Below are 27,405 nucleotides of genomic sequence, written 5' to 3' on the forward strand. Positions count from 1 at the left end.
ATTAAAAAAAAGATGAAATTTTAAAATCGTTTTAAGAAAATTCTAAAAAACATACTAAATAACTCATGTATCAAGGCAGAAATCATAGGAAGAAATAGACCTGAACAATATTGAAAATTCTCTATTTATATCAGAATTTGTAGGGCACAGTAACAGTGGTATAAAGAAATTTATACTCTAAGTGCTTATATGAAAAATCTGAAAGACTAATAAAGTAGGCATCTGACTTCAGAAATTTAAAAACAATTATACAATCCTAGAAAAAATAAAAGAGAACTGAAGGGAAAAAATTACTTGAGAATATTTAAAATCTTTTGAAAGGACAAGTTAATTGGATAAATTTCTGAAGAGATTAACCAAGAAAAAATACTGAAAATATAAGAAAGAATATAACTACAGATAGAGTCGATACAAAAAGAGAAAAGCATACTATAAAAATTTGTAGGCCAGAATTGGAAAGGTTGATGAAATGTATAAGTTCTTAGAAAAAAATATTAGATATTGAGACTGACTTTAAAAGAATTAGAAAGTTTAGATAGGTCTATATCTAATTTTTAATTTAATGACTTCTCAGATCTTCCAACAAATTAAATACTTGACCCAGAAAGCTTTACAGATGAGTTTTCCCAAATTGTAATTAAATGATTATTCCAAACTAATATTGTAAAAAAAAAATTATTATCAAATGTTCAAAAAGATAAATTCTTCATGTCCAAGTTAAGTTTATCTCAGAAATGGAAATGTAGTTTAATATTAAATATCTATAAATATAATTCAATACATTAAGAATGACTGAGGAAAATATTGGATAAAATTCAACCCTTGTTCAGATTTTAAAACAAGAACAGTAAACTAGTTGAACCATTTATCCCTAAATAAGAAATGGTGAACAAAGGGAATCCTCTTCACCTAATAATGAAAATTTAACTCGTAGCTAGCATAGTTTGATAAGACAAGAATGAAATCAAAAGTATAGAAGCTGAAAGGGAAGAAACTAATCCTTCATTATGTTGTCTATGAATATTACAAAAAGACACCTACAAGGGGGAGGGTACAGCTCAATGGTAGAGCACATGCTTTGCATGCACTAGGTCATGGGTTCAATCCCCAGTACCTCTGTAAATAAAAAGTAATAGATCAAATAAATAAACAAACAAACAAACCTAATTAGCCCTCTCCCCAAACAACACAAAAATTAAAAAAAAACATTTTAAAGGAACCTACAGGAAAATTGTTAAGAAATTTTATCAATGGAATACATAAAAATCAATTACATTTTTATATGTGTTATAAAATGTTGGAAATGTTTTTTTTTAAGACATTATTTATAAGAGCAATAGAAAGAGAATAACAAAAGATGTCCAAGACCTGAAAGAAGAAAATTATTTTTTCAATAGACTTTTAAAAAAATGACCTTAATAAGTCTATTCTGAAATATAGATGACAGAGTAAAGACACAAGAATAGTGAAGTCATTTCTAAAGAAAAAAAATAAGTCTTAAGCTATAATAATTAAGACAGAGCGTTATTGGTGCAAACATGGAAGCATTGGTCAAATGGACTAAAGCAGCCCCCAAGCACCAGCATATATATGGACACTTGAAATCAGGAGAGGTGGCCTTGTAGATCAGCTGGGGAAAGGATAGGCTAGTTGTGAAGTCGTTATGGGTCAATTCATTTTCCATATGAAAAAGGTAAATTGGACCCCCAACTCATAAATGTTCATAAATGTTGATTCCAGAGAAGTAGGTACTGAAAGGTGAACAACATCATTAGAACTTTAAGAAGCAAATATGGAATATTATTGTCCTTGATCTAGGAAACAATTTTTTAAAATAATATATTAAAGGCACTAGTAATAAGGGAAAAGAGATTTTTGACTACTGCATAAATTTGAGAATTTCTCTTTGCTGAAAGACAAGATAAAATACAATGACCATTACAATCCAGGATATATTTAAAAAGCATAAAGCTAACAAAAGATTAGTATCAAATATTTAAAGGACTACAAACAATTAAGAAGATGATAACCTAATGGAACAGTGGGTAGAAGAAATGAATAGGCATTTCACAGAATAGGAAATACAAATGTTTTATTATGTGAGAAGATAATTGAATTAGGAGCCATAGATATACCAGTTAAAACCACGGTGTGATACTATTATATACCTGCCAAACAGGTAGAAGGCTGATGAGAACAGTTTTGGTGAGTATGTAGGCAATGGTTATGTATTGATGGTAGGGGGTGTACATAGGCTCAACCACTTTGAAGACACTTTAACATCATCTAGTAAGACTGAAGACAAATCTCTCCTTTTCATTGATCAACTGCATTCCTATCTTAGAGAGTCATGGGTTTCAAACTATTTTCACCATAACCTTAATATAGTAAAAAATAAGATTTTACATTGGGACCCAACACTCTTATGTTTATGTATTTTAAGAACAGAAACAAAAGCATCAACAAACAATACTTACCCTTACTGCTTATGTTATGCTCTAAAATGTTTTGTTCTCTTTCCCTTAAAGAGTGTCTGTCAGCAGTTTCTAAACAGATTTAAGAACCAACTAATGAGACCTATCTTTAAAGAACTTACACAGGGAGATGTACAAAAATGTTTGTAACTGTATGGTTCATCATAGCCAAAAACTGGAAACAACCCAAATCCCACTGATAGGAGAGTGAATAATAAAACACAGTTTAATATTATAAGCAATGAAAAGGAATAACAATTTATACATAAAAATATGGAACATAATCTTAGAAACATAATGTTGAGTGAAAAAGCAAATCCCAGAAGTTTACAATAAAGGATACTGCAAAATATAAAAATACTCAAAGATAATGTTTATGATAACAGCCCTAACTTATGGAGGATTACACTCTGCCAGACTTCTAAATTTTACATACATACACATATACACATGCGTTTAAATTTACTGGTTTTGGGTTATTTTGATTTCTCTGAGAGAAATAACGTATAATGCTGCAATGTGTATTTTTTATCAAAATTTTTTTTATTGAGTTATAGTCAGTTTTACAATGTTGTGCCAATTTCTGGTGCACAGCACAATTTTTCAGTCATACATGAATTACATATATTCATTTTCATATTTTGCAATGTATATTTAAACAAGTTGTGGCAAGATTCTTGTTACTACATTTAGTTATGTAGAAGACATAAATTATAGGAGGAAAACAATTGTGAACTTGATGTATTTAACATACATGAACACATACACACATACGTGTATTAACATAACTATATTTTTGTACATGTATTAATATGCCTATGTATTTTTATAGATATTTTAGAATTTTCTGTTACTATAAAAACCAGGTGAGCCTTAGAACTCAGGTAAATTATTGATCACACCTTTGAAATGAACAGTCAAAAATGTGACTGAAGTTTTGAAGCCCTCTGTGGTCGTTGCTCTAGACTGGTACACCCATAAATCTTTTAGACAAGATCATGAACCAGGCGTGTGTCTGGAAGTTCTACAAGCACTCAGAATTTCTTTTATTACATAGATGAAAGTAGTTGCTGGCAGTGCAGTTTATCTACCAATTGACTAAATAGAAAACCAGGTCAAGAATAAGATGATTTAAAGAAAAAAAGTTGTTTTCTTATAGCTAACTATCTATATGTACAGTTAACCCTCATTCTTCTTTTCTGGTTTCAAATCTAGAACTGAAGTAACTAAGAGGCAGTTGTATCTAGAATAATGTGGTTCTCTAACTATTCATCTTTTCTGTTTTAGGCTACTTTAACTTCTCAAAATTTAGGGTAAAACAAACCCCCAAATTGACCATTTGATCTGAGATACTATTTCCAGACTAAATACCGATTTCTGTGCTGTCTGTTGGTATTTTTCCAGCTAAAATTCTTCTCCTGATAGTTATAATGTCAGAAAAAGATATGTTTTAAATGAGATAGGTTTTTAAATGAAAATCAATAGTGCATTTTCCATAAAACAAAATAGCTTTAAGAACTACTTCAAACCTTATTTCTAAATGTAAACATTATTTTTATAGGTCCTCGGGAGTAATTTTGGCTTTTTATTGCCCAGTGGAATACTAAAAGGGTGTGACAGTTATATCTGGTAATAGGTGGTGTATTAAATCTTCTCATCGAAATGCATCCAGTCATTAAAGTAGAAAATTCATATTTGAAAATTGTATACTTTAGTGAAGTTTCATAAATACGCTACGTGATATATTTTTTATCTCTTGCTGGTTCCTCTTACTCATTTCCCTCAAACAAGAAATAAAGCTTAGATTCCTGAATATTTGCCTATACTTTTCTCTGCCACAGTTCGCCTTTCCTTACTATCTCCCTTTTACACATATACATGGGTGCACATGCACACACACATGCAGATATATACACTTGCCTTTGAAACCACACTTATTTTCTACTTTTAGGTTACCTTCTCCTGTTTTGCTAACTTGTGTTGATTTTTATAGCTACTGTTGTCTTATAGTTGGTGCTACATTCATAGGAAGCTGCGTGGTAGAAAAAGCTTAGATTGTCACTAGCTTTCAAGTCTTGCTTCTGCCTCTTACTGCTTTCATTATAGTGAACAAGTACTTAATCATTTTGAGCTAGAATGGAGGACTTAGAATCCATTTGAGGGAAGGAGAGATTGCATGTTAAAGTATATGTTAGTACTGGTATTTCATAGTTTAGCAATAATAGTCAGTGTTAATATGTCTTGAACTGTGAAGAGTCTGAGAATTTACCAGTTTTCATAGTTTCCTGAATGTTAGTAGAAGACACGAGACTGTGGGGTCAGAAATAAAGAAGAGTTACTCACAGCAGATAGGAGTAGCCAGAATAAACAATTTTGTAGATTCCTGAGCCCAGATTCCCACAGGGCAACGTAAAGAGGGCCAGTTTTAATACCTACACACAAAATGGTTTGTATTACTAGAGGGAAACCCTGAACTTAGGGGACCCAATTATTCTCAGAGTTAATAAGACTGCCCAGTTTGCCCTGGTTTGTCATACTGGACAGTAAACAAATCCATTTGCTTAAGAGGGAGACACTACCTCTAGCTTCCAGGACGGTTCATTGAAAAGACAGTTTGGAACAAAGGTGCTTGATTAGTACTTGTATAGAGTCCTTAGTTTTGCACTCTCTTACTTGAAAATCTTCAGTTGTTTTGTAATTTCCTTAAAGGAAAGTCTAATCCCCTATCTTGGTCTAGAAGACTGTAAATGATCAGGCCTCCGCATGTCCCCTGACCTCGTCTAACACCACCATACTGGCCTCCTCCTTACCTCTCAAACCCACCAGCAGCATTTGCATTTGTTTTTCCCCAAGTACTCCATGGCTATTAGCTTCTTGACTTTCAGCTGGAATCAAATCAGTGAGGGAGGCCTTATCTGATCACTTAATGTAAAGTAACTCTCCAGGCATTCTATCACATCACTCTTTTGATTTTTTTAGTACTATATTTATTAAAATTTTTAATTGTTTATTGTCTGTCTTTGCCTTCTGCCCCACCATATCACATGTAAAACTACTTTAATAGCTATGTGTGTATCTCCCTAGTCCTTAGAATAGTACCATTTACTACTCAGTCTATCAGTAAATATTTATTGCATGGATGGTTGGATGGATGGATGAGTTAGTATTCCCTCTGTTCTATGCTTTTTGTTCCTCTTTTTTTATCCCCTGATAGTTTTCTTTTCATTGTTTTGATCAATAATATTAAACTTTTTTGTTTGATTTCTAATGAAGAACTTACACTATCTCTAGGGTAAAAAATATATATATATATATTAAAGAAGAAATTAAAGCATCTCCCAAAATAACATATGCCACCTAGTTGTTAAAGTTTAATTATACACTTCTCTGCTTAATACTGTTAGTGATAAACTAGCAATGAGATAACCTGTTTGGATTCACTGGTACTGAAGAATACAATCTTCACAGGATATTGTAACACCATGCCATGCTGTTTGTTGGCACTTTGAAAAATCAATGTTTGCCTACTAATTCCCACAAATGCCACATGAGAGGGATTTCTTGATTTGCATAAAACTTTTTAAAATAAGAGACAGGCTAATCCCATATCTGTTGAGATCTTCTTGTGGTTCACATGGCATTACTGATTTTGATGAACAGTCAGAGGGCCTGATGTTGAAATGCCAAACATTTCTTTAATCATCCTTATGACACTTCTCTCTGTGTGAAAGAAATTGTTAAATGACTGATTGTAGAATAACGCAGCCATTACAAAATTTCAGCTCTTTTCTATCATTTCTTCAACGATTTTTTTCTTGTACTCAGGAGTTTACTTAGCATAGGAGGAATGGGAGACTTAAACATTTGCTAGGCACTCTTTTGGGAATATGTATAGGAAACTAGTTTTGATTTGTAAATTAAATGCTTTTTTATTTTTAGTTTCTGTCTTCCTTCTCTTAGTTGATTTCACTAAGATGCAGGTGCTTTAAACATAACAGTTGTATTTTTAGATACATAACATATTTAACAAGGGTTCATGTGCTGATCTTTTAAAAGACTATGTTGCTAATATAAGAAATAACCATTACCAAAAAGATATTTAATCACAATTCTACAGATTAATAATTTTCCATTTGCTCTATGGAATCACTGGTTAAAATTGATCATTTTCCAAAATTTGTTATAGCAAGCAATAAAGGACAATTTCAAAAAAAGAGAAGCAGAAGAAAAAGAAAAACGTGCCAGAATAGCCAAAGAATTGGCAGAGAAAGAAAGACTTGAACGTCAACAAAAGAAAAAGCGCTTATTAGAAATGAAGACTGGTAAGTACTACCAAATTTGCTGTTTATTCTGTCTACACCAAGATTAATACTGGTTATTTTATCTGCAGTTTAATATATGTCCATGAAAAAGGAAGATGTGATGACTTATTTTAGAGTTAAGCCATAGAGGAATTCTTTTTTTTTAGTGGAGTTACTGGGGTTGGAACCCAGGACCTCGTGCGTGCTAATAAGCATGCACCCTACCACTGAGTTATTACCCTCCCCCAACACCACCACCATCCCCTCTCCCCTTTAGCAATTTTTTTTTAAATGAGCTTTACCCAGTTTAGTTTACTAATGAGAAATGTTTTCATTCTGACATTGATCATAGGTGATTTTGGTCCTCTGGTGTACTGCTGTAGTTCCATTATATTAGCATTTCTTTCACTACTACTTAAATAACTGATCTGTAATAATTTGTGTCAATTAGTAAAATAACAATTATAGGAAACTGTTTATGGGAAATTCTACAGGACAAGTAACCTGTTTTCTTTAACAAAATACTCCAAGGAAGGAAAAAAGTGATAGAGGGGAAACTTACTGATTAAAATAGACTAAAGACACATTTCAACCAATTGTTATAAATAGAACTTATGTATAATCCAATCCAAACAAATGTAGGAAAAAGTAGTCTAAAAAATCTGAATACTCTATTTTTTCTTATAGACGTGTTAGTCTTGTTGTGGATATGTTTTAAAGTAGCTTTTAGAGACTCATGCTAAAATTTTATAGACAAAAAGATATGATGTCTGGGATTTCAGTCAAAATAGCCTAGCATGACTGGGAAGTAAGCAGGTGTATAGACAAAGCAAGATTGACTAAATAATAATTGCTGAAGTTAGGTGATGGGTACTTGGAGGGAAAGGTATGTTCACTATACAATTTTGTCTGCTTTTGTGTATTTTGAAATTTTCTTTAATAAGAGGTTCTTGGAAAAAATTAAAAAGAAAAAATAAAAAATTTACTATTTTACAGAGACATACATATGTATTTTCCAAAGCTAAAATATACCACTAACTTAGATGCAAAAGAATTAAGTCAATTATAGTTATATTTTTACCCCCTAAAAATTCTGCCTTTTCTACCTCCAAGCCACTAAGGATTGTGGAAGACTTTAATTAAAATCCTTCAGCCTCACTGCTAAATTACTGTAGTTTATATCTCAAGACTGCAAATTCACCTAAGGTTTCCCTGAGGGTAAACTGAGATGCCTTTTTTGCCTTCTTTACTTTTACTTTTACAGAGATATTTTACCTTTAATAAAGCAAACTGAGTACCTTAATGTATCAGACATATTTCTTCTAGGAGAAAAAATCACCTAAGCACAATTTCTTGTTTATTAAGAATTCAGAAAGTGTTCTCAGAAATACCTTAAAGTGTTAACAAATGGGGATTAGAAAAGTTTGGCATTGAGTTTTTTAAAAGATGCTTCTGAAAGCGTTATTTTAAAATAATGTATTACTGCCTAATTACCAGACATTCTGGGATTTGAACATGAGCTCAGTTGTTGTTGGTTAACAAGTCAGGTATAGATGAGTTACTGGTGGCAGATTGGCTGTGTATTGTTTGTGGATTTTACCTAAGGGTCTGCCTCTTAGCAATTCTCTATTATGTCAATCTGGAAAGTTGAAACCTGACAGGAAGCCAAAATTTTAATGAAACTTCACATCCAATGTAATCTAATAATGGTTTTGTTTAAATTTATATTTCTCCTGAAGGAAGTTTCCATTTTAAAAAGTAACAGTTTATTTTATTTTTCCAATTTGAAAATAATATTTTTGTGTTATAGGAAACACCTAAAAAAGTAGTAGATCAAAACTGTTACCCATAATCCAAGATTCACTGTTGATATTTTGGCACGTTTTTCTTTCAGTTTTAAAAACTTCTGCCTTTTAGTGATAGCTGTATGATCCTAGTGAACATGTATTTCAGTGTCTCACTTTATCTTGCTGAACTTTCTGAAGCTTTCATGTTCTGTGATTTTTAGTTTGTAATTGTTAGTATCTTTGTCATTGTGTCCACTGGATATGCCGTATCTAATTTAACTCACATTAGTCAGTGTGAGGTCATAGAACAATAGTTATTTTCACCTTTTCAGTGTGATACTTATTTATGCATAACTAATGCATAAATAATTGAAAATGTTTGTAATTGTTAAGATATGGGATAGAAAAGGATAAATATTACTAAGACCTTTGGTGCATGTCGCCAAATTGCTTTCCAAAATTATTGTTCTAATTTCAACAACTTTTAACATTAGTTTATGAATGTGCCTTGATTGAGTATTCTCATTTTTTAAAGATTTTTTGGTGTTTTGTCATCTTAACTTGCATTTCTTTTGCTACTGCTGAGACTGGACATTTTTTCAAGTTTCTAGTGCATTTGTATTTCCTCCTTTGTGAATTGTGTTATCTTAGTCTTTTTCTTGTTGATTTACATGTTAGCTTATTGTGCATCAGTATTCATCTTTTAAATAGATCTTTTGACTTTTTATTTTTATATCTTGCAAAATAAAAGTGTTTCATTTTTGTTATATAATGACTTATTATAATCTTTGCTTTTGTGATTTTTTTTATCAACTTTTAAGTTTAGAAAATCATCCTCTCGGCAATTTCATATTCTGCTTCAACTTTTTTCTAATTTCAGTTATTCATAATGCTGTTCTGCTCCATTTATTTCTAATTCTTCCTTAATTATTCATATACTTGACAGACAAATTTTAATATACTAGGATCTGTTTTTGAATTCTATCAAAAGTGTTCTAATAGTTAATAGTGGTTAACAATCAATCGGTTTGTGTTGTTTTTAGATAGGTATTTTATGTTGAGGGTGTTACTTTTCTATTCTTATTATTCAAATAAATTTGATATTTTTTTATTTTTGAAATAAATATAAGGAAAAGTTTCCGCTGCACTTTTTGTTAATCAGAGCTCATCTTATTTGACCTACTGGGTTATTTTATAAATCTTTTTCTATACCATCTCTTCCCAAACATGGTCTGGAAATTATCATAGATACATCTCAGATAAATGTCAGACTCTCACTTGGTAAGAGTTCCCCAAGCCTTTATATGCTGAGGTCTATATGTGCCATACATTTTGACATTTTCCAGGAGAGTGTTCTTCAAAAGATAGTCTGGTTAACATTGATTTATCTAAATGATATCATATAAACACTTTAAAATAACACATCAGTTTTCTTCTTTTTTTTTTTTTTGTCGAAGTATAGTCAGTTTGCAATGTTGTGTCAATTTCTGGCGTACAGCATAGTGTTTCAATCATATATATACATATGTATATTCCTTTTCATATTCTTTTTGATTATAGGTTACTATTTTTAAAATACTATATATATTATATGTGAATATTTTAGTAGATCGAGTCAGTCATTTGATAAAAGGTGATACAACATTTGATACAACAAGGCTATGATGTAGCTCTTTGAAAAACATTTGAAAATTTAGAAAGAGGCTTTGAACTATTTTTCTTGTAGACTAGAGAATTTTAAAGAATCTAGGGCTATATCCCAGATTTCATGGCACCTAAATATATAGTTTTCTCACCAAAGTAAAAGACCTCTTGTAAAATCCCAATAAGTGATGATTATTCTGAATGGTCTTTAGTTTTCCTTTGAATATAGCATGATTATTAGCATAGAATAACAAAATATTGTCTCAATATTAATGTAGCTCCTATAGCCAAGTAATTCATATAAGTATCAAATATATTACTGCTTATTTGTTGATACTTCTTCATATTTAAAAATAGTATAAATATGCAGTCACCTTTTTCTTTCCATGTTAGCTATAGAATATACTTTTTGTCAGTAAAGACCTTGTAATATTATGAAAAATGTAAATGCTGTGGTCTTCTATTATTATTTTATTGGTATATAAAAAAATTAATAGGTAGGCTACTTTTGTTTCTTTAATTCATCAACAGTTTTTTTTTCCCCTATATGCTGGTATTAAAGTGACAAATAAGGATTAAATAAGTAAGCAATTTTATGGTTACCAGGGATAAGGGAGTGGGAAGGGATAAATTTGGGAGTTTGAGATTTGCAAATGATAACCTCTATATATAAAAGTAGATAAAAAGCAATTTCTTCTGTATAGTACAGGGAACTATATTCAACATCTTGTAGTAACCTTTAATGAAAAAGAATATGGAAACAAATATGTGTGTGTGTGTGTGTGTGTATATATATATATATATGCATGACTGGGACATTATGCTGTACACTAGAAATTGACACATTGTAACTAACTGTACTTCAATTAAAAGAAAAGGATAAATGAGATTCCTGTTATAATGAACTTTAGAACTCTAATGAGTGAATCAGACAACCACATATATACGATAATTTCAGATTATAAAAAGTTGTATGAAGTAAAGATGGGATAATACGATGCAAATGGAGACTGGCTGAGTTGGGGGGTGCTGGTGACAAAACTTAGTCTTAGAGAACTAAGGAGAGTATTAATGTATACCACAGTTATTAATTTAAAAATATTGATTATAAAACTCTTTAGAAACTGATAGGATAACCAGGCTCATGGATTTTTACTATACTATATGTGCTAACATAGTGAATTTTTTTAAACATCTTATTGTGAGGATCAGATAAAGCTTTATATTATTTTTCTTTCTGGGTGTTATATTTTAGTACAGAACATAGCATTGCTCTCATCTTTGTAGAAGTTGTCAGCCTGGATTTCTTATTCTCAAAAAAATGTAGACGGGCAAATTGTTGAGTTTATAGTAGTGTTTTATCACCTCTCTGAACCGGGAACTTTTGTCCTATTTTTGTATGTGGTGCACGTACCCGTGAATGATAGAGGAGGAGAAGAATCTTCACATAACCCTGCCATAAACCCACAGGGAGCTTCCTTCCATATATTTTCATGACTTAAGTGTTTCCACCATGCAAATAAGAACTGTGTTTTTTCACAGATGCACAGATTCGTGGATCACCACCTGAGGTAGTAGAGTAAATTAAATCCCTGCTCTTTCTTATCCATCATAAATCATTACTTGCCCTTGGCAAGAAAGCAAGCAACTATTTTCCAGTCTACTATTTATTATCACTATCATTTGAGAACGTTATTTTTTAATAGAATGACAATAAAGCCAGAATAATGAGCTAAGATTCTCTAAGAAGAAAAATTAAGCATTAAATGTCGTCTTGAGCAGCAACCCTAAGAAGCACAGCACCTCGGATTATTGTGTTACAGCATTTAGAGGTCACTTGTGTCATTTTTGTTTCTTTAAAAATGATGAGCGTGAAGGTCTCTTAAATATTCACATATGCACTTTTGGTTACTTCTGTTAAATGACTTGGTATTACATTAAACAAACAAGCAAATTGACTACAGTTTCATGATCATGATGTCTTTGCTTAATTGGTATGTGAATTTTGAGTACATTTTCTGAGGATGATGTTTAAATGAGAATTATTTTAGTTTAGAAGATACTGAAAGTATTAACTACCTGATGTAGGAACTAGTAAGTATCAACACTAGTATTTATTTAAAGTGCATAGCTGTCTTTATGTGTCATCATTCCCAGTAAGACAAATAGTGATAGTGATTTTATGTGATTATGTACAACTTTTTCAAATCTGCATTTCTGTTTTCTCATCGTGGAAATGAGTAGGGCATTTGATACTAGAATTCAAACATTATGCTTTAAGACTTCCTGAGTGTGTGAGTTGATTCACTTAATTTTTAAATAGCACATCAGAATGGTCTTGAAATGGACCCAGTGTTGTATAATTATGTTTTGTGGGGGAAGTAAATAAGAGTTTATTTAATGGAGCAATAAAAACTATATGAGCAGCTCCTATATTTTAGTCTTTAGGTTACAATTTGTTTATTATTTATTAGACTTAAATGTCTCATTTGGTACAACTTCAGTCTATTAAATAAAGAGATAATTAGCTTTTAGAAATCTGTTGTTTACCCACATGGCCAAAACTGCTTCTTTGTTTTCCATTCTGCAATTTAGAATTACTAAGCAATTAGACCTCCATTTTAGAGGAGATGCACATTACAGAAATACTGCTTGGGAATATGTCTGCCAATCTCAGTAGATTTGCAATTAATGTGTCTACTTGCTTTCATAAAGGGTTGACCATTACCCTATCCTCTACATATAATATAAAACTTAGATTAGTTTTCATAATTGCATATATTTCTAGTTTTGTAGAGTAGTGCTTTCAGTTTTCTAGCGTCTTTTGGCCACTGATGCATGTAGGCCAGTAGTTTTCATTATTTCTCTACTTAGAAGAATATAATAAACTAGATTGCATTGGCATTGATATATTTCTCTTTTCTTACGTCCATCTTTTATGGAATAATGATGAAGATGATGATGATAAAAGCAGCAACAACATCCAGTCCTACTACTACTATTACTACTACCACCACCACCACTTTGTTGATCACATACTATTTCCAAGCTCTGTATGTGTTCATTATTGCATATGATACATACAGTGGTCTTAGGAAATATCAAAGAATCAGTTCATTTCTTTTGTACATGGTCATAGATTTAGCAAGCAGTGAAGCCAGTACTGAAGTTTTCTGACCAGAGATAGTATTTTTTATTTCTATTTAAAAAAAATTTTATTGAACTATAGTTAACTTACAATACTGTGCTATTTCAGGCTAATCAGCTTCAGATTCTTTTCCATTATAGGTTATTACAAGATAGTGAATATAGTTCCCTGTGCTATACAGTAGCTCCTTGTTGTTTATCTATTTTATATATAGTAGTGTGTGTCAGTTAATCCCATACTCCCCATTTATCTCTCCTCCACCATCTCTGTTTGATAACAATAAGTTTGTTTTCTATGTCTGTGAGTCTGTTTCTGTTTTGTAAATAAATTCATTTGTATTATTTTTTTTATTCCACATATAAGGGATATCATACAATATTTCTTTCTCTGTCTTACTTCACTTGGTATGATAATCCCGGAGATGATGTTTTTAACTACCATGTGTTTTTAACTAGCAGTGCTTCACTGCTGATAACTTAGCCGTGGTTCAGGAAAGAGGGACCAAAATGAATTTTAGTAGTTGGTGACTGACACTAGAGCATGCTTATGTATGGAGTGAGAATTATCTTCCCTGGAAATCTTTGAGAGGGACCACTGTCTCTTTGGCACTGTATCAATGGTTTTAAACTAGATAGCTTCTTCCTTTGTCTTGGGACATTTTAAGAGAATTGCCAAATTAGGAACGCTTCTCTACCCTGGTTCAGGTCCAACTTTGATTCCAAGATTGGTTATCCTAATGCCTAGAATTAGGCGGAGAATATCAAGCACCATCCGTCCCCTCATGAAGGAAGTTTTCAACATCTGAATAGTTCTGGAACTGACCAAGTAGCCAGAGCTCAATTGCTCTGAAGAGAGTGGAAATGTTTTCAGTATTTTCATTGTTTGACCCACCTAAGAAGTTAAGACCCAGGGAATTTGCAGTGTAGTATTTGTGGAAGGGGCACAAACACCTTAGTGTGCTTTACTGAGAACAAGTGCCCTGAGACCACCCCCATCCACACACCCCCAGCTCTACTGTGTGACTTGTTTTTTTATTTTTAAGAGACTGAGACTCCATGAATAGCATCAAGGAATGTCTGGTGGGCAATTTTTCTTAAAGTCTCTCTAATAGTTACACAGGCTTTCATTTGTGCACAGGAAACTCTCTTAGTGGAAAACACAGCTTCAGTTGTGAATACTTGCTCAGAGGCCACCCTTTGTGTGCACTAATAGATCACTTCTCCCTGTAGCTGGGTGAGACTCACACATTTTTGTCTCCTTCCAGAAAGCCCCAGAAAAGAGAAATTAGGAGAGGGGGCTCTCAGCTTTCTCCAGCACAACATTATCTTGAAACCTTGATTATTTTTCTTTTCCTTTTTTTTTAAACTTTGAGTTGTAGTTTGTTAAACATCATATGGTACATCCTCATACTAATTGGTTTAGTGCTCATCCAATGTTTAAAAACCATTTTCGTTGTCTTTCTTATGACTATTATATAATATTAACTACATGTCAAGTAGAAACTAGACTCCAGTTCTTGTTGTTTGTTTGTTTTGGAGTGAAGGATTAAATGCTATCTGTCATAAACTTTATTTGGGGCAAAATAATTTAACTCTTTTGGTAGAACTAGGATTTACCTCTTAGAAGTTTAGCAAAGAAATCTTTATATTAACATCATTTATTCAAAAACTTTACTATTACTAAGCACAGATTTACTCCGTTCATATTCTAGGCAGAAATCTTACCAATCAAGAGTTTTGATCTCATTACAAAATGAAGAATGTTATAACTTTGATAATATCAGCTGCATTTATTATTTTATAGTTGAGGACTCAATTCTTTGAACACAAAGAAGTGGCATCCTCTTTGTATATAACACTGAATACTCCTTAGATAACTGTCTCCCTGATCAGTAGTTATTTACACAGTGTACACCTCCCACACTAGTGGAGTGTTGTCAGAATAAGCCCTTCCATGTCAGATTGCCAATTCTGACTGGAATTTTTATCTATATTTAATGGGAAGTTTTTCTCTTTAATTTCAGAGGTAGACAGTGAGTGATGTCTTATTTCCAGAGATAACCACAAATCCCTCCATCTTTTAAGAAATTAAATTATCTAATGTATTCTCTTTAAACATTATGTAGAGGGGTAGGGTGTAGCTCAGTGGTAAAGCATGTGCTTAGCATGCGCAAGGTCCTGAGTTCAGTCCCCAGTACCTCCATTAAATAAATAAATAACTAATTACTTACCCCTCCCCCTTCAAAAAAAAAAAAAAAAAAAACAAACATTATGTAAATCTCTGTTTTCAGCATTTACCCTGAGAAACAGGCCTCCATAAACCTCCAATTATTTTAGATCCATAGGGGATAGACTTTTGAACTTGTTTGTTACCTTAATAGAGTCCAGTCTAACACTTTCCATATATATAAATACATATAAAATGGTTGGAAGATGGGTGAAATTTATACCATTTCTGAAGCCTAATGTTCAGTGGTGCCAGTCAAAAAAAACGATAGCAACCAATCAGATAAAATTGCCGCCAAAACAGAATTGCTTAGGGCCACACGGCAGCTAAATCCACTGTTTTGTTTACTACACCTTTTACAGCTTAAGAATGCAGAATGCTGTGAAAATCGAACATTTTTAAGAAACTTTAGTGACCAAACTCATTTGATGCCAAACCTGACCTGAACTGATAGGAGATGCCTCCCATCAACTGTAATTATTCGTGCTGCAGAAATAATAAAATTTTTAATTAGTGGATGCTGCCCTAGGTTGCTCTGTGTGTGTTATGATTTTACAGCATATACACCTTTTTAGCCTTTGTACAGTCTGAAAAACTTCGATTCTGAAATATCTGACTGCAGAGGTTACAGATGAGAGACTGTGAACTTGAACTTCCCAGTGACTGTCCTCTGTTTCTGCTGGACTGGTTATACCATCCACTCTCTACCTCAGGCTCAGGCTTTCCTACTTCTGTGCCTTTATTTCTGCTTTGCTCTTTGCTATAAATCCCTTTTCTCTAATTCTTAACTGACCAAATCTAACAAAATGTGATTTAGTTCAATTCTTGGATTCTCCAAAATATCTTCTCTGAATATTTGTCCTTGATAATAGACAGTCTCTCTTTTTTTTTTTTTATAAACTATTATAGTCTTGCCATGTAACTTATGTATTGAATACTTGGTTGTGCTTGTCTTATTTGCTTTAGTCTTGTGCTTCTAGTAGATTGTACATTTTATAAGAACAAGGCCTTATGCAATCTTTATCTCATAGGACCTAGCCCACTGTGTGCACATATTAAATACCACAAAAGGCAGTCATAAGATTTGTCAAACAATTGATAAAAATTTAACTGGTCGAAAGACATCTCTTCCATTTTGTGTTCAGTTTAGCATGTTGGTTTTCAGGTGTAAAGTAAAAATGTAGATCAAACTACAACTCTCAAGCCAAATCAGCCTGTACCTTGCTTTGTAAATAAAGTTTTATTGGAAAATAGTCACACTCATTTCTTTACACATTGCCTGTGGCTGCCTTTGTGCTCCAAGGGCAGAGCTGAGTAGTTGGGACACAGACCATTTGTCACATATTTCCTATCTGACCCTTTACGAAAAAAGTTTGCCATCTCCTAATATATATCAATAGTCTCTACAGATGTTTATGACATAGAGTAAAAAGCTGTTAACTTTTTTCTTGTCTTCCTGTAGCCAAAGTATGCATTTGCAAAATGGCTGATCTGTGTTGCAAAATGAGAATCTAGGAGTTAAATGAGTAAACGTATTGAGAAAAATAATGGTAATTGTTAGGGAAAACTTAATCTGTCAGCACTCTTCTACCCGCAGAAAATTATCTGAGTTTTAGATTCTGTTCATTTGAAATGGAAAGTTGTTGAGTTGAACTTGTGAAATACTAGCAGGGGCCTGAGCTGTCAGTTGTCCCAGTGACCAACCTGGAACAGCCATTGTGCTCTTTCTCTTTTATCCCAGCTTTTAGTCCCCACTATTTCTGTACTATTGTTTGTATATCTTTTGAGATGAAAATATCAATGTGTCAAAAGGTCATAGAGGAAGCCAGGTTTTTATTTCTTTACTAATAGGCTGTCTCTTTTCTCTTCTTATTTCTGGTCATTTTGACATTATAGCCTTAAAGTTGAAGGAAATCCATTCAATGGTGTTGAACTTGGTCATGAAGATTGCTTAAAGTCTCAAGTGCTATCTTGCTGAGTGAAAAAGGAATTCAGTAGCATTTGGCTTTGATATTGAATAAGTTTACCCTAAGGCAGACTGGGAAAATTAAGCAGAGAAATGGAATATTTATGTGTGATTTGAAAATTGGTATAAATAGGCATTAGTGTTTAGATGAAATTAGACATTATTTCATAATAAGATTTTAAAATACTGTTTCCTGGATAGTTTCCTTCCTCCGATATCCAGTGTTCTTCAAAACAATTAGAAGTGGCATAATATTAATGAAGTTAACATTGAGGGCAGCCTTAACACAGGCTAGGATGCCCCAAGGCAGGAAGAATTTGACAGACTAGTGTAATACAGAAAATAGATGACTGACTGTTTTGGGAACAAGCAATTCTTGGGAGACATTGCTGGCTGGAGTGAACTGTCACCATAGAACTTCCACCAATAATTATCATTAATGCATAAAAGTGGCAGTAATTTTAGTTTAATATAATCCTTTGAATGTTCATTTTTAAACTGTTAGTGCTATTCATGCAGGAACTCTTGCAAAGTAGAAACATTTTTTGTCAAATTAGTGTTGAGTCAGAGGCTTCATCACTAACTTTCCAGAGGGTTATGGAAAGGATCACTGCATTAGTAAGCGGGTTAGTTTCCCTCCAAAGCTATCCCAGCTCTGATCCTCTGTGAGTTCTGAGCTTCTAAATGTGCCACAGTTCCTCTTTTTAACTTAACTGCAGAGTAGCCTTCATATATCATCAAGTCAAGAAGACTGGTGAACAAAAAGGACTGTCTTTATTCTCTATTCAAAAAGCCAAGAATTAAAAAAAAGGCAGTTTTTCTGTTACACTTCAGATATATTTTATAAGTGTCGATTCTCTTCGTGCTGAATTGCGATTATGATCTCTTGTTTCCAGTGGATTTTCTCGATGCTAATTAGATTCTATTTTCTGTTGGTTTCACGTATGAATAAAAGGACTTTGTTTTTTCTTTTTCTTTGCCCTCCATTATTTATTCTAATATGGAGCAATGTTGATCTCTCAAAAAAGCAGCTTTTGATAGTAGTCAGTTTCTTGATTGCCTGGAGTGTTTTTATTAAATGTTAAATTGGTCATTAAATAAATCTATTAAACATTTTAATAGATTATCCTATTATTTTTCTGTGCCTCTCTTAATTATACTCTCATGTTAGCTTTGTTAGATGAAAGTATCACTTATGATCATTGGACACACCTTTCATTCTTGCAAAAGGACCTAATGTTGCTCACCTTCCTTACCCGTAGCCTGCAATCTTTGGAGACCTTTACCACAGGATGCTAAGGAACGTGGTCCAAGGAAACATGGGGTTTGAGTTTTAGCTGTGTGTTAACTGATGCCTCCATTTCAGCACTTGAAGGTGAACAGCATTACTGTCTGAGGAAGTGATGTTCCCTAAATCATATCTGCTGACATTGAACCGAAAATATCTTAATGTTATATTTGGAGGCATAGTGGAGAACTTATGAATTGTTTTCTTCTCTGCCTGGGAAATTAGAAGAGCCCAAGTGATACCAAGCTTTGTTCAGAACTACTGCACCCATGTGTTGGGGAAAAGCTTGGAAAGGAGTGTTGTTTTTCCAATCTTTCCTCTCCCCCTTGAGAAAATTCCCATTTTTTATTTGACACCATCCTATTCCTTAATGAGTGGACTTTGATATAATAGAAATAGAATACTGACTCAGTTGCCATCCATCAAGTCTAAAAGGGGAAAAATAAGAAGAGAAGGGAAAAATACTTGCAATAGGGGTAGTGTTGTTAGCATCTGAGGACCTCTTGGAGGTATAAAAATTCCCATCTGAGTGTTACAGCTTAGCTAAAGGAGGCACACGCATGTGTGCATGCTTTTAGCCTGCTCCAATTTGAGGTCAGTTAATATTGAAAATCAAAATCAAAAGTTTTGAGAATTTGGTGTAATTCCTCCTAAAAACTTACCAGAGGCCTCTTTGGAGTAGAAAGGTTTGTCTCATTTCAATAATATGATGATTTTTTTAATATAAAAAAGAGGAAAATGACATGAAACATTTACTATAGTTATTTTAAAGAATACTTCAATTCATGTTAGGATTTAGCTATAAAAATTTGCTTCTTTCTGCATGAAAATCAAACATACTATTATGTCTCAATCAATTCCATAAAAATAAAATTCTTTCATGCAAAATTAGTCATGTTTAAAAAATATAAACCTTTCAAAGTTAGCTATGGTTTCTAATATAGTATCTTTCCATAGCAGGTGTTCAAAGCACCTTTAAAATATTTATGGAATTCATGTCTGTGGGACAAAAATTCCTCAATGGTACATATTCTTTTTGAGTAGACTCACTCAAAGGTAAATTGACCCAAATCCTAGGACAAGATATGACATCTGTCAAGTTTGGTTTTTTGCTTTTATTTTATTGGTAACAAATAGGTATTTCACAGTCAAGAGGACAAATTCAGGTATGCAAAGATGTAGCCATTTCTGTAAATGCAGTTTACTGCCTGACTCTGAACCACCAGCCTAACAGAAAATGACTTGGTAGATTCTCTGTCTCTGTGTTTTAGCTCAGTAATTCCAGTGTAGAAGTCAGTTATTCATGTTTGAAATTCCCTTCCAAGCTCTCACGCCTTATCTTCCTTTTCCTTAAAGGGGACCCCAAACTTGAAAGTGGGCTTGGGGCACACTTCTCAGTGTACATTCTTCCTGGTTCATTTCTGTCTGAGTCCAAAATACCCTCCCTACTTCAACACAGTTTCTCCTGTCTGCTTTTGGTGAAGGTGATGTCTGTTTTGCTCTTGAATGGTGACACAGGAGATCTATTGGATTGCTCTTAGATACCTCCTCCGCTCCCTGACATTGGTGAGCCTCAGAAGTGTCTCCATGTTCTTTGGTTGAACTTGCGTGTTCTCGCTAACTTCTTTTTCTCCCCAGCCAGTGCCTAGAGGGGGTTCCTGTGCTCCTCCCACAGCTCTCAAGTGCTGTGAGGGCTTCTGCAGCCTTCTTGTGCCTAGATGTGTTCCCTGGCCACCTCTTGGGAGCACATGATGCAGTGGCACGATGTGTCACTAAATCTGCCGTTCTCCCAGATCTGCATGTTGGATGCGAGATTCTTCTGCTCTTGGATTTCACTCTCTGTGACTCCATGGGAAATTCTGCCCAGTAAGTCCCATTTCCTTCTGGAAAGAGGAGCAGTGTACTGGGCTCCTACACTGCATGGAATCTCCTCCCTTCCCAGTCTCTCTCCCTGCAGATGAAAGCATCTTTTTCATGTATAACCCAAGCACATGGTATACTTTCTCTCCTTCGGGGATAGTTCCTATATTGTGAATGGTCCTTTTGGCTTCCACATTATGGTGGAAAAAGGAAGAGGGAGCTGGCATCTGAGCAGTAGTGCTCACACATCTGCTGGTCCTTTGAAATGCAGAATCTTTTTTTTTTTCCAATCTTACTGAGTTATTGTCAGTTTACAATGTTGTGTCAATTTCTGGTGTACAGCAGTTTCTTAGTCATACATGAATATACATATATTCATTTTCATATTCTTTTTCACCATGAGCTACTACAAGATCTTGTATACATTTCCCTGTGCTATACAGTATAAACTTGTTTATCTATTCTATATATACTTGTAAGTATCTACAAATCTCAAACTTCCTGTCTGTTCCTTCCCACCCTTCTCCCCCCGGCAACCACAAGTTTGTATTCTATGTCTGTGAGTCTGTTTCTGTTTTCTATTTAAGTTCATTTGTTGTCTTTTTTTTTTTTTTTTTTTTTTGAGATTCCACATATGAGCGATCTCATATGGTATTTTTCTTTCTCTTTCTGGCTTATTTCACTTAGAATGACATTCTCCAGGGACATCCATATTGCTGCAAATGGCATTATGTTGTAGTTTTGTGGCTGAGTAGTATTCCACTGTTAAATATACCATAACTTCTTTATCCAGTCATCTGTCAATGAGCATTTAGGCTGTTTCCATGTCTTGGCTATTGTAAGTAGTGCTGCTATGAACATTGGGGTGCAGGTGTCATCCTGAAGTAGGGTTCCTTCTGGATATATGCCCAGGAGTGGGATTCCTGCATCATATGGTAAGTCTATTCCTAGTCTTTTGAGGAATCTCCATACTATTTTCCACAGTGGCTGCACCAAACTACATTCCCACCAGTAGTGTAGGAAGGGTTCCATTTTCTCCACACCGTCTCCAGCATTTATCATTTGTGGACTTGAATGATGGCCATTCTGACTGGTGTGAGATGATACCTCATTGTAGTTGTGATTTGCATTTCTCTGATAATTAGCAATACTGAGCATTTTTTCATGTGCCTATTGGTCATTTGTATGTCTTCACTGGAGAATTGCTTGTTTAGGTCTTCTGCCCATTTTTGGATTGGGTTGTTTTTTTTTCTTATTAAGTCATATGAGCTGTTTATATATTCTGGAGATCAAGCCTTTGTCAGTTTCATCTTTTGCAAATATTTTCTCCCATTCTGTAGGTTGTCGTTTTGTTTTGCTCTAATTGCAGAATCTTGAATTAGGTGAATACCACATGAACATAGACTGAAATAAACCATGGCTTCCAAGCTTGGGAATCCACTGGTCTGAGTAAATTAAGACACAGAGGCATGAAATTCATATTTGGACAGCCACAAATAATGTAGCAGACTGGGAATGATCTTTGGGCAGAGCTGTAGGAGAAGATGATGCTAAATTGGAAGACGGGAGAATGTGCTGTGTTTTGGATTTTGGCTTCTCCAGATAGACACACTCCAAGGGCATTGCGCAGAGCAGTGATGGTGTCTTCTTTTAGAGAGTTGGCTCTGATAGCAAAAAGGCAGATGGATTCGAGGATGTAGGGGGAGTAGAAAGACCAAGACCAGTTAGGAGACTGTTGCAATTTTGCAGGAGTTAAATGTCAAAGGCCTGAACTAGGATCTACGGTGGAAGGAAGACAGGATGGATTGGAAAGGCGGTTTCGAGGTAGTACCAGTGGCCTTTGTAGCTGACTGGGTGGGGAGGCAGGGAGGAACTTTCATGACCTGGTTCATTATGCCTATACAACTTTAGGGCACGTTGATTTTGCATCTCCAACTTAAAGCCTTTTTATTTGGAGGGGGGGTTGGTAATTTTACCTGGAAAGGCCTGGCAGAGGATATGAAACACAACAACTGAACATAAATGTCAGCTTCTTCCTTAGAGGAAAGAAATATACTTCTTTGCTAACAAAGACAGGTTAGGCATTGTACATAACTACACTAACCAAGAACATTGAAAAACAAATCATGTCAGCTCATGTGGACAAGCTGGGGGCGGCCCTACCCTGGAGTCTGACTGAGGCTTGGGATGCGGGTGAGGTAAGACAGAGACCATGTCCCCTTATCCCCTTGAAGGAAAACGAGACATCAGCTCAGATACTCAGTTCCAAGGTGGTGGGATTCTCAGGATTGAAATTTGCTTTCATGTTTATTACCTGGCATATGGGATGTTTTAATATTTTGTCCAAAAGACATTCCCAAGGCTCCTTGTGTGATTTGCTCTTATGGTTTTAAATTTCTGAAAAAAGTTTATAAAAATTGGCATTGGAGTGCTTTCCTTCATTAATAGAATTATGACTGTGATGGTGAAAAATATCCTTCCTATCAAAATATTTCCTTTACTTAACAGATTGAACACTTATTACGTCACAGCACTACCCTAGGCCCCGGGGAAACAGCAGGACACAAAATGAGAAAACATCCCCTGCCCTTATGGGCTTATATCTGACGGAGAAGACAGACAGCATGTAAGATAAACATATGACAGGGTTAGAAGTCAGTTTAGTTCTGAGGGGAATAATATAAAGCAGGGGTGGGGGAGAATGGAAGTGCAGGGAGGAATGACGTTTTAGATAGGGTAGGGTTTTCTTTTGCCAGAATTCTTGATGTTTGGGACAGTGTTCTTACCCCTTGGAGTACGAGCAGCATCGTGTAGTGAGTTCTCCAGCCTGGGGTCGGGGCGGCCTGTCCCAGCCCCGCTCTACCAGCAGCTAAGTGACAGGGAGGAGGCCAGTTAGTTTCCCAAAACATAGATCTTCTCATCCCTCAAGTCAGCTTTCTTCAAACTCTGAACATCTCATCTGTCTTCTGTAAATTAATGTTTAAATAAAAAACATGCTGTGCTAGAGCCCAAGCAATCAAAATTTGTTTAGTTCTTCACTTACTCAATAGCACTGTCTCCTATTAAAATGCAAACTCTGTAAGACTCTTTATTTGGCAGGAAATAGAAGTCCCTCTCCATGTGCAGTATGATTTTGTTTTTGTTTTTGTCTTGTTTTTCATTTTGTTATAGGACAAATGTATTTGAGAGTTAACCTGTTTATGTTGTTTTCCCCACATTTTTCATCAGTGAAGAAAAGACATGGGTTTAGAAAAAGTTATTGATACGGGGAACTTAGGGAAACACATATGGTGGACAGGTATGTATGTATGTGTATGGACAAACTTTTCCAGGAATGAATTGTGTCGCGTCAGTTACTAGTTTGTTTTGATACCATCGTAATTTTCTGAATGGAGCATGTTTATTTTGCATGTAGAACAGACACGGAAATGTCATTTACTGTAGAATCGGTTGACCTTTTTACAGATTGACAACTTCTCACTTTCCCTGACATAGAGTCAATCAGCACTTCAGTCTATTAAGAGCAGAGCTCATTAACATGCATAAACTAGCAGCCAGATCTAGTTATAATGCATCTTTAATGCGTGACTTCTACAGCGTAGCGTAACTGCTCCGTCTTGTAATAAAAAGTAGAGTGGCCTCCAATGATCAACAAGGTTCCGAGCTCAATTTAACCTGGATAAAACTTTTATCCATAACAACTGTCATTAGGAATGACTAGCATCGCACTAATTAGCCCACCATTTACAACCCATAAGCTTCTCACAGATGGTAAATGTTTATCAACACCCACAGATGTGTGCACAGCTGACTCCCAGTTATCCGCAGGAGTGAGGGACATAGATAATTTAGATTCACTTACGATACCCCTCATTTTAGCTAGTTTCAGCCTCCTTTATCTTTGGACTTTTTACCACAGCTGTTAATAAAGTAGCAAATTAACTAATCTAATTTCAACTTCTCTTATTGATGCACGTACCCCCTAGTGACAGCACTAACATGTACAAATGTGGCCACAAGATGGCGGGCATGAGGGTGAAAACAGGAAGCAGAAGCTCAGATAAATATATTGAGCAGTGGAAATTGTTCATATTTGCTTCTAGCTGTCAGTCGAGTAAGAAGTTTCGAGTTGTGCTAACACAGCAAGCTTCCCATTTCCACGATGTTTTACATAAACTCCCGGGAAACAGAAAGGAACATCTCCTTAAATTTGAAATAAAGAAAAAGACACCATTTCCCTTGACCGTCTGGTCCTGTGTTAATCATCTCTTTTCAGACAATTCTAACTTGGTCTCAAGTGTTCTTTGTAATGTCGGCCCAGCTACTGTCTGTTACTGAATGAAGATGAAGAGATGTAAATATGATAACCTGAGTGCCATGAAGTTATTTATTTGCCTTATTTTCTTTGGCCTAAAGAGTTTTGGGTCTTACTCTTCTCTTGTAGGTTCTTAATCTAAAACTTTCATTCATTCTCCTTTGCACAGTAGGCTGAATCTCACTTATCCACGCAAGTTTAAAGGCAATCTTTGTTAAAGTGCCCAGAGCCAGGAGCTGTGTAGAGATAACTGAGGTCCGCAGGCCATTTGCAGAACCAACTGTGAAGGGCAGCCATTTTGCCTCCCGGTGGCCTGCAGGATGTGCACCGAGCCTTCAGGCTGAGGCATTCATAAGTTAATACAAGTTGTTCCCAGAGTTTCCTTACTCGAGGAACATTGCTTTATTTTAGCTTATTGAAGAGGCAAATTAATCACTCCATAACAGCATATTAGAAATATCCATTGGATGTTTAAAGAAGAAATCTTATAAGACTAGATAGTGGTCAAAATTAGTGTCAGGAACTTGAATGGTTGAAGAATGTGGCACTGAGGAAAGAAATATTTTACCACTGGAGTGCTCCAATAGATCTGTGCCATTTCAGGTAAATGATACATTAGTTTTTGTTGTTTTTCACTGAGGAGAATTTGTAAGTGCTAACATGTTGTATAAGAATTCTATTGGATATTTCCCCAGTAAGAAAAGTGACTGGGTGGGAACTCACGGCTTTCAGACAGAGAGATCCTTCTATACATACTTGCCTTCAGCAGTTGCCATCTGACTTTAATAGGTGGTATACCATTCACTAAGGTAAGGAATACCAGGAGGATATGAAGTTTGGGGGAAATGGTGATGAATTTAGTGTTGTAGATGTTACGTTTGAGGTATCTGTAGGACACCTGAGTTACCATGTCTAGTGAATGCCTGGGTAGGGGCTAGGGTAACTGACTCATTCCAGTTTGCCTGGAACTTCCCCAGTTTTAGCACTGAAAGTCCTGTATTCCAGGAATCCTCTTAGTCTTTGGCAAGTGGGGATTGCTGGTCGCTGCAGTCAGGGCTCAGGTGTAGAGCTTGTGCTGGTGATAGAAACTTGGAGTTCTCAATATGCAAATGCCAATGGAGAGTATGAGGAATGATGTAAGCGTAGGCAGTGGAAGAGGAGCCAAGAAGAGAGGTTGAGAGGGACTCACCATGAAGGTATAGTAGGGGAATTAAGAAATTCTGGTATCGTGAAGCCCAGGAAAGAGACTGTTTCAAAGGACAGAGTGTCATCAGTGTTGTCAAATGCTGCCAAGAGATCATATAATAAACCGACTGGCAATTGTTTCATTAACTCCAACTCAAAGGAGAGGGTAGAGGGTTGATAAATGAATATGGGAAGTGAGACTGGGATGTAAGAAGGGTAGTAACTAGAGGAGGTTTGAGGTCAAGGGAAGGCAAAGCAGATGTTTGAATTTGTTTAAATTTGATTGGGGAAAATGAGAAAGGAAGGGGAGTTGGGAAGGAATGATACTCTATGGAGCAAGGGCCTGAGATGGGGCAGGACAGAGTGCAGAGGACAGAGGGAATCATCACAGAAATCAACATGCTGTGCTGTTGTAATGGGTGGAAGCGGGCAAGACTGGGCCCAGGTGCAGATACCTTTGCAGATTTGATGGTAGGAAGTTAAGGGTCTTTTGATCAAATGGTTTCTATTTTATATCTGAAATAGAGGAAGTCCTCTGCTGGGGAGGGCAGTGGTTGGTTGAGAGCCTTGAGGGAGGTGAGGAAGCATTGAAACAGCCCCTATCAGGGAGTGGGAGTGAGAGCCTCAGGTGAAATATAGGCGGGGTGTTAGGTAGTATTACGAATCCAGTTGAGGTTGGCAACTGTGGTTATGTACCAGCCCTGATCCTGCAGTATTATTTTTCACCACGATTATTCAGCAGCTGGTGTATAGTGCCAAGAAGATTGAATTTGAGGTTCATTTAAATTTTAACCCAGAGTCTGAGAAGGGCTCCAATAGAGGAGGGAGTTAAGATACCGTCCGATGAACCATGGTCAAAGTGAAGAACCACAGAATGTAAGTAGGATAGGCAAGGAAATGAAGACAGTGGGAGAGTTCCATGGGTAGATGACAGACCTAGTGAGAGAGAATAAGGACACATGGCTTGTATGAATTTAAGTTAATAGAAATAAAATAATTGTGCGTGGTAGAGATGCAGGAGATCAAGGCACTCATTTGCTATTGGATTAGTGTTTCACATGGACTTGAGTTCATGCAGGATAATGTCAAGACTGGGCTGGAAGAGGAAGAATGAATTAAATGACAAAGTCTGTTTTGAATGAGAGGAGAGACTGGTGCCTGGTTAGATGACATTGATTTAGAGGGATGGCAATTCATAACAAAAGACACGT

General features: G+C 35.2%; 1 protein-coding gene across 2 annotated transcripts in view; it reads left to right on the forward strand.

Annotated features, from left to right (window-relative positions):
- The window catches only part of DIAPH3 (diaphanous related formin 3), a 471,599-nt gene that overhangs the window by 318,574 nt on the left and 125,620 nt on the right, over nt 1–27,405 (forward strand). For both annotated transcript variants that reach the window (XM_064493111.1, XM_064493110.1), the window contains one exon: nt 6,661–6,796. In XM_064493111.1, the coding sequence (XP_064349181.1) occupies nt 6,661–6,796 (136 nt within the window). The remainder of the gene's footprint in view (nt 1–6,660; nt 6,797–27,405) is intronic.

Source organism: Camelus dromedarius, chromosome 13, assembly GCF_036321535.1.
Source record: "Camelus dromedarius isolate mCamDro1 chromosome 13, mCamDro1.pat, whole genome shotgun sequence".
Taxonomy (NCBI): Eukaryota; Metazoa; Chordata; class Mammalia; order Artiodactyla; family Camelidae; genus Camelus; species Camelus dromedarius.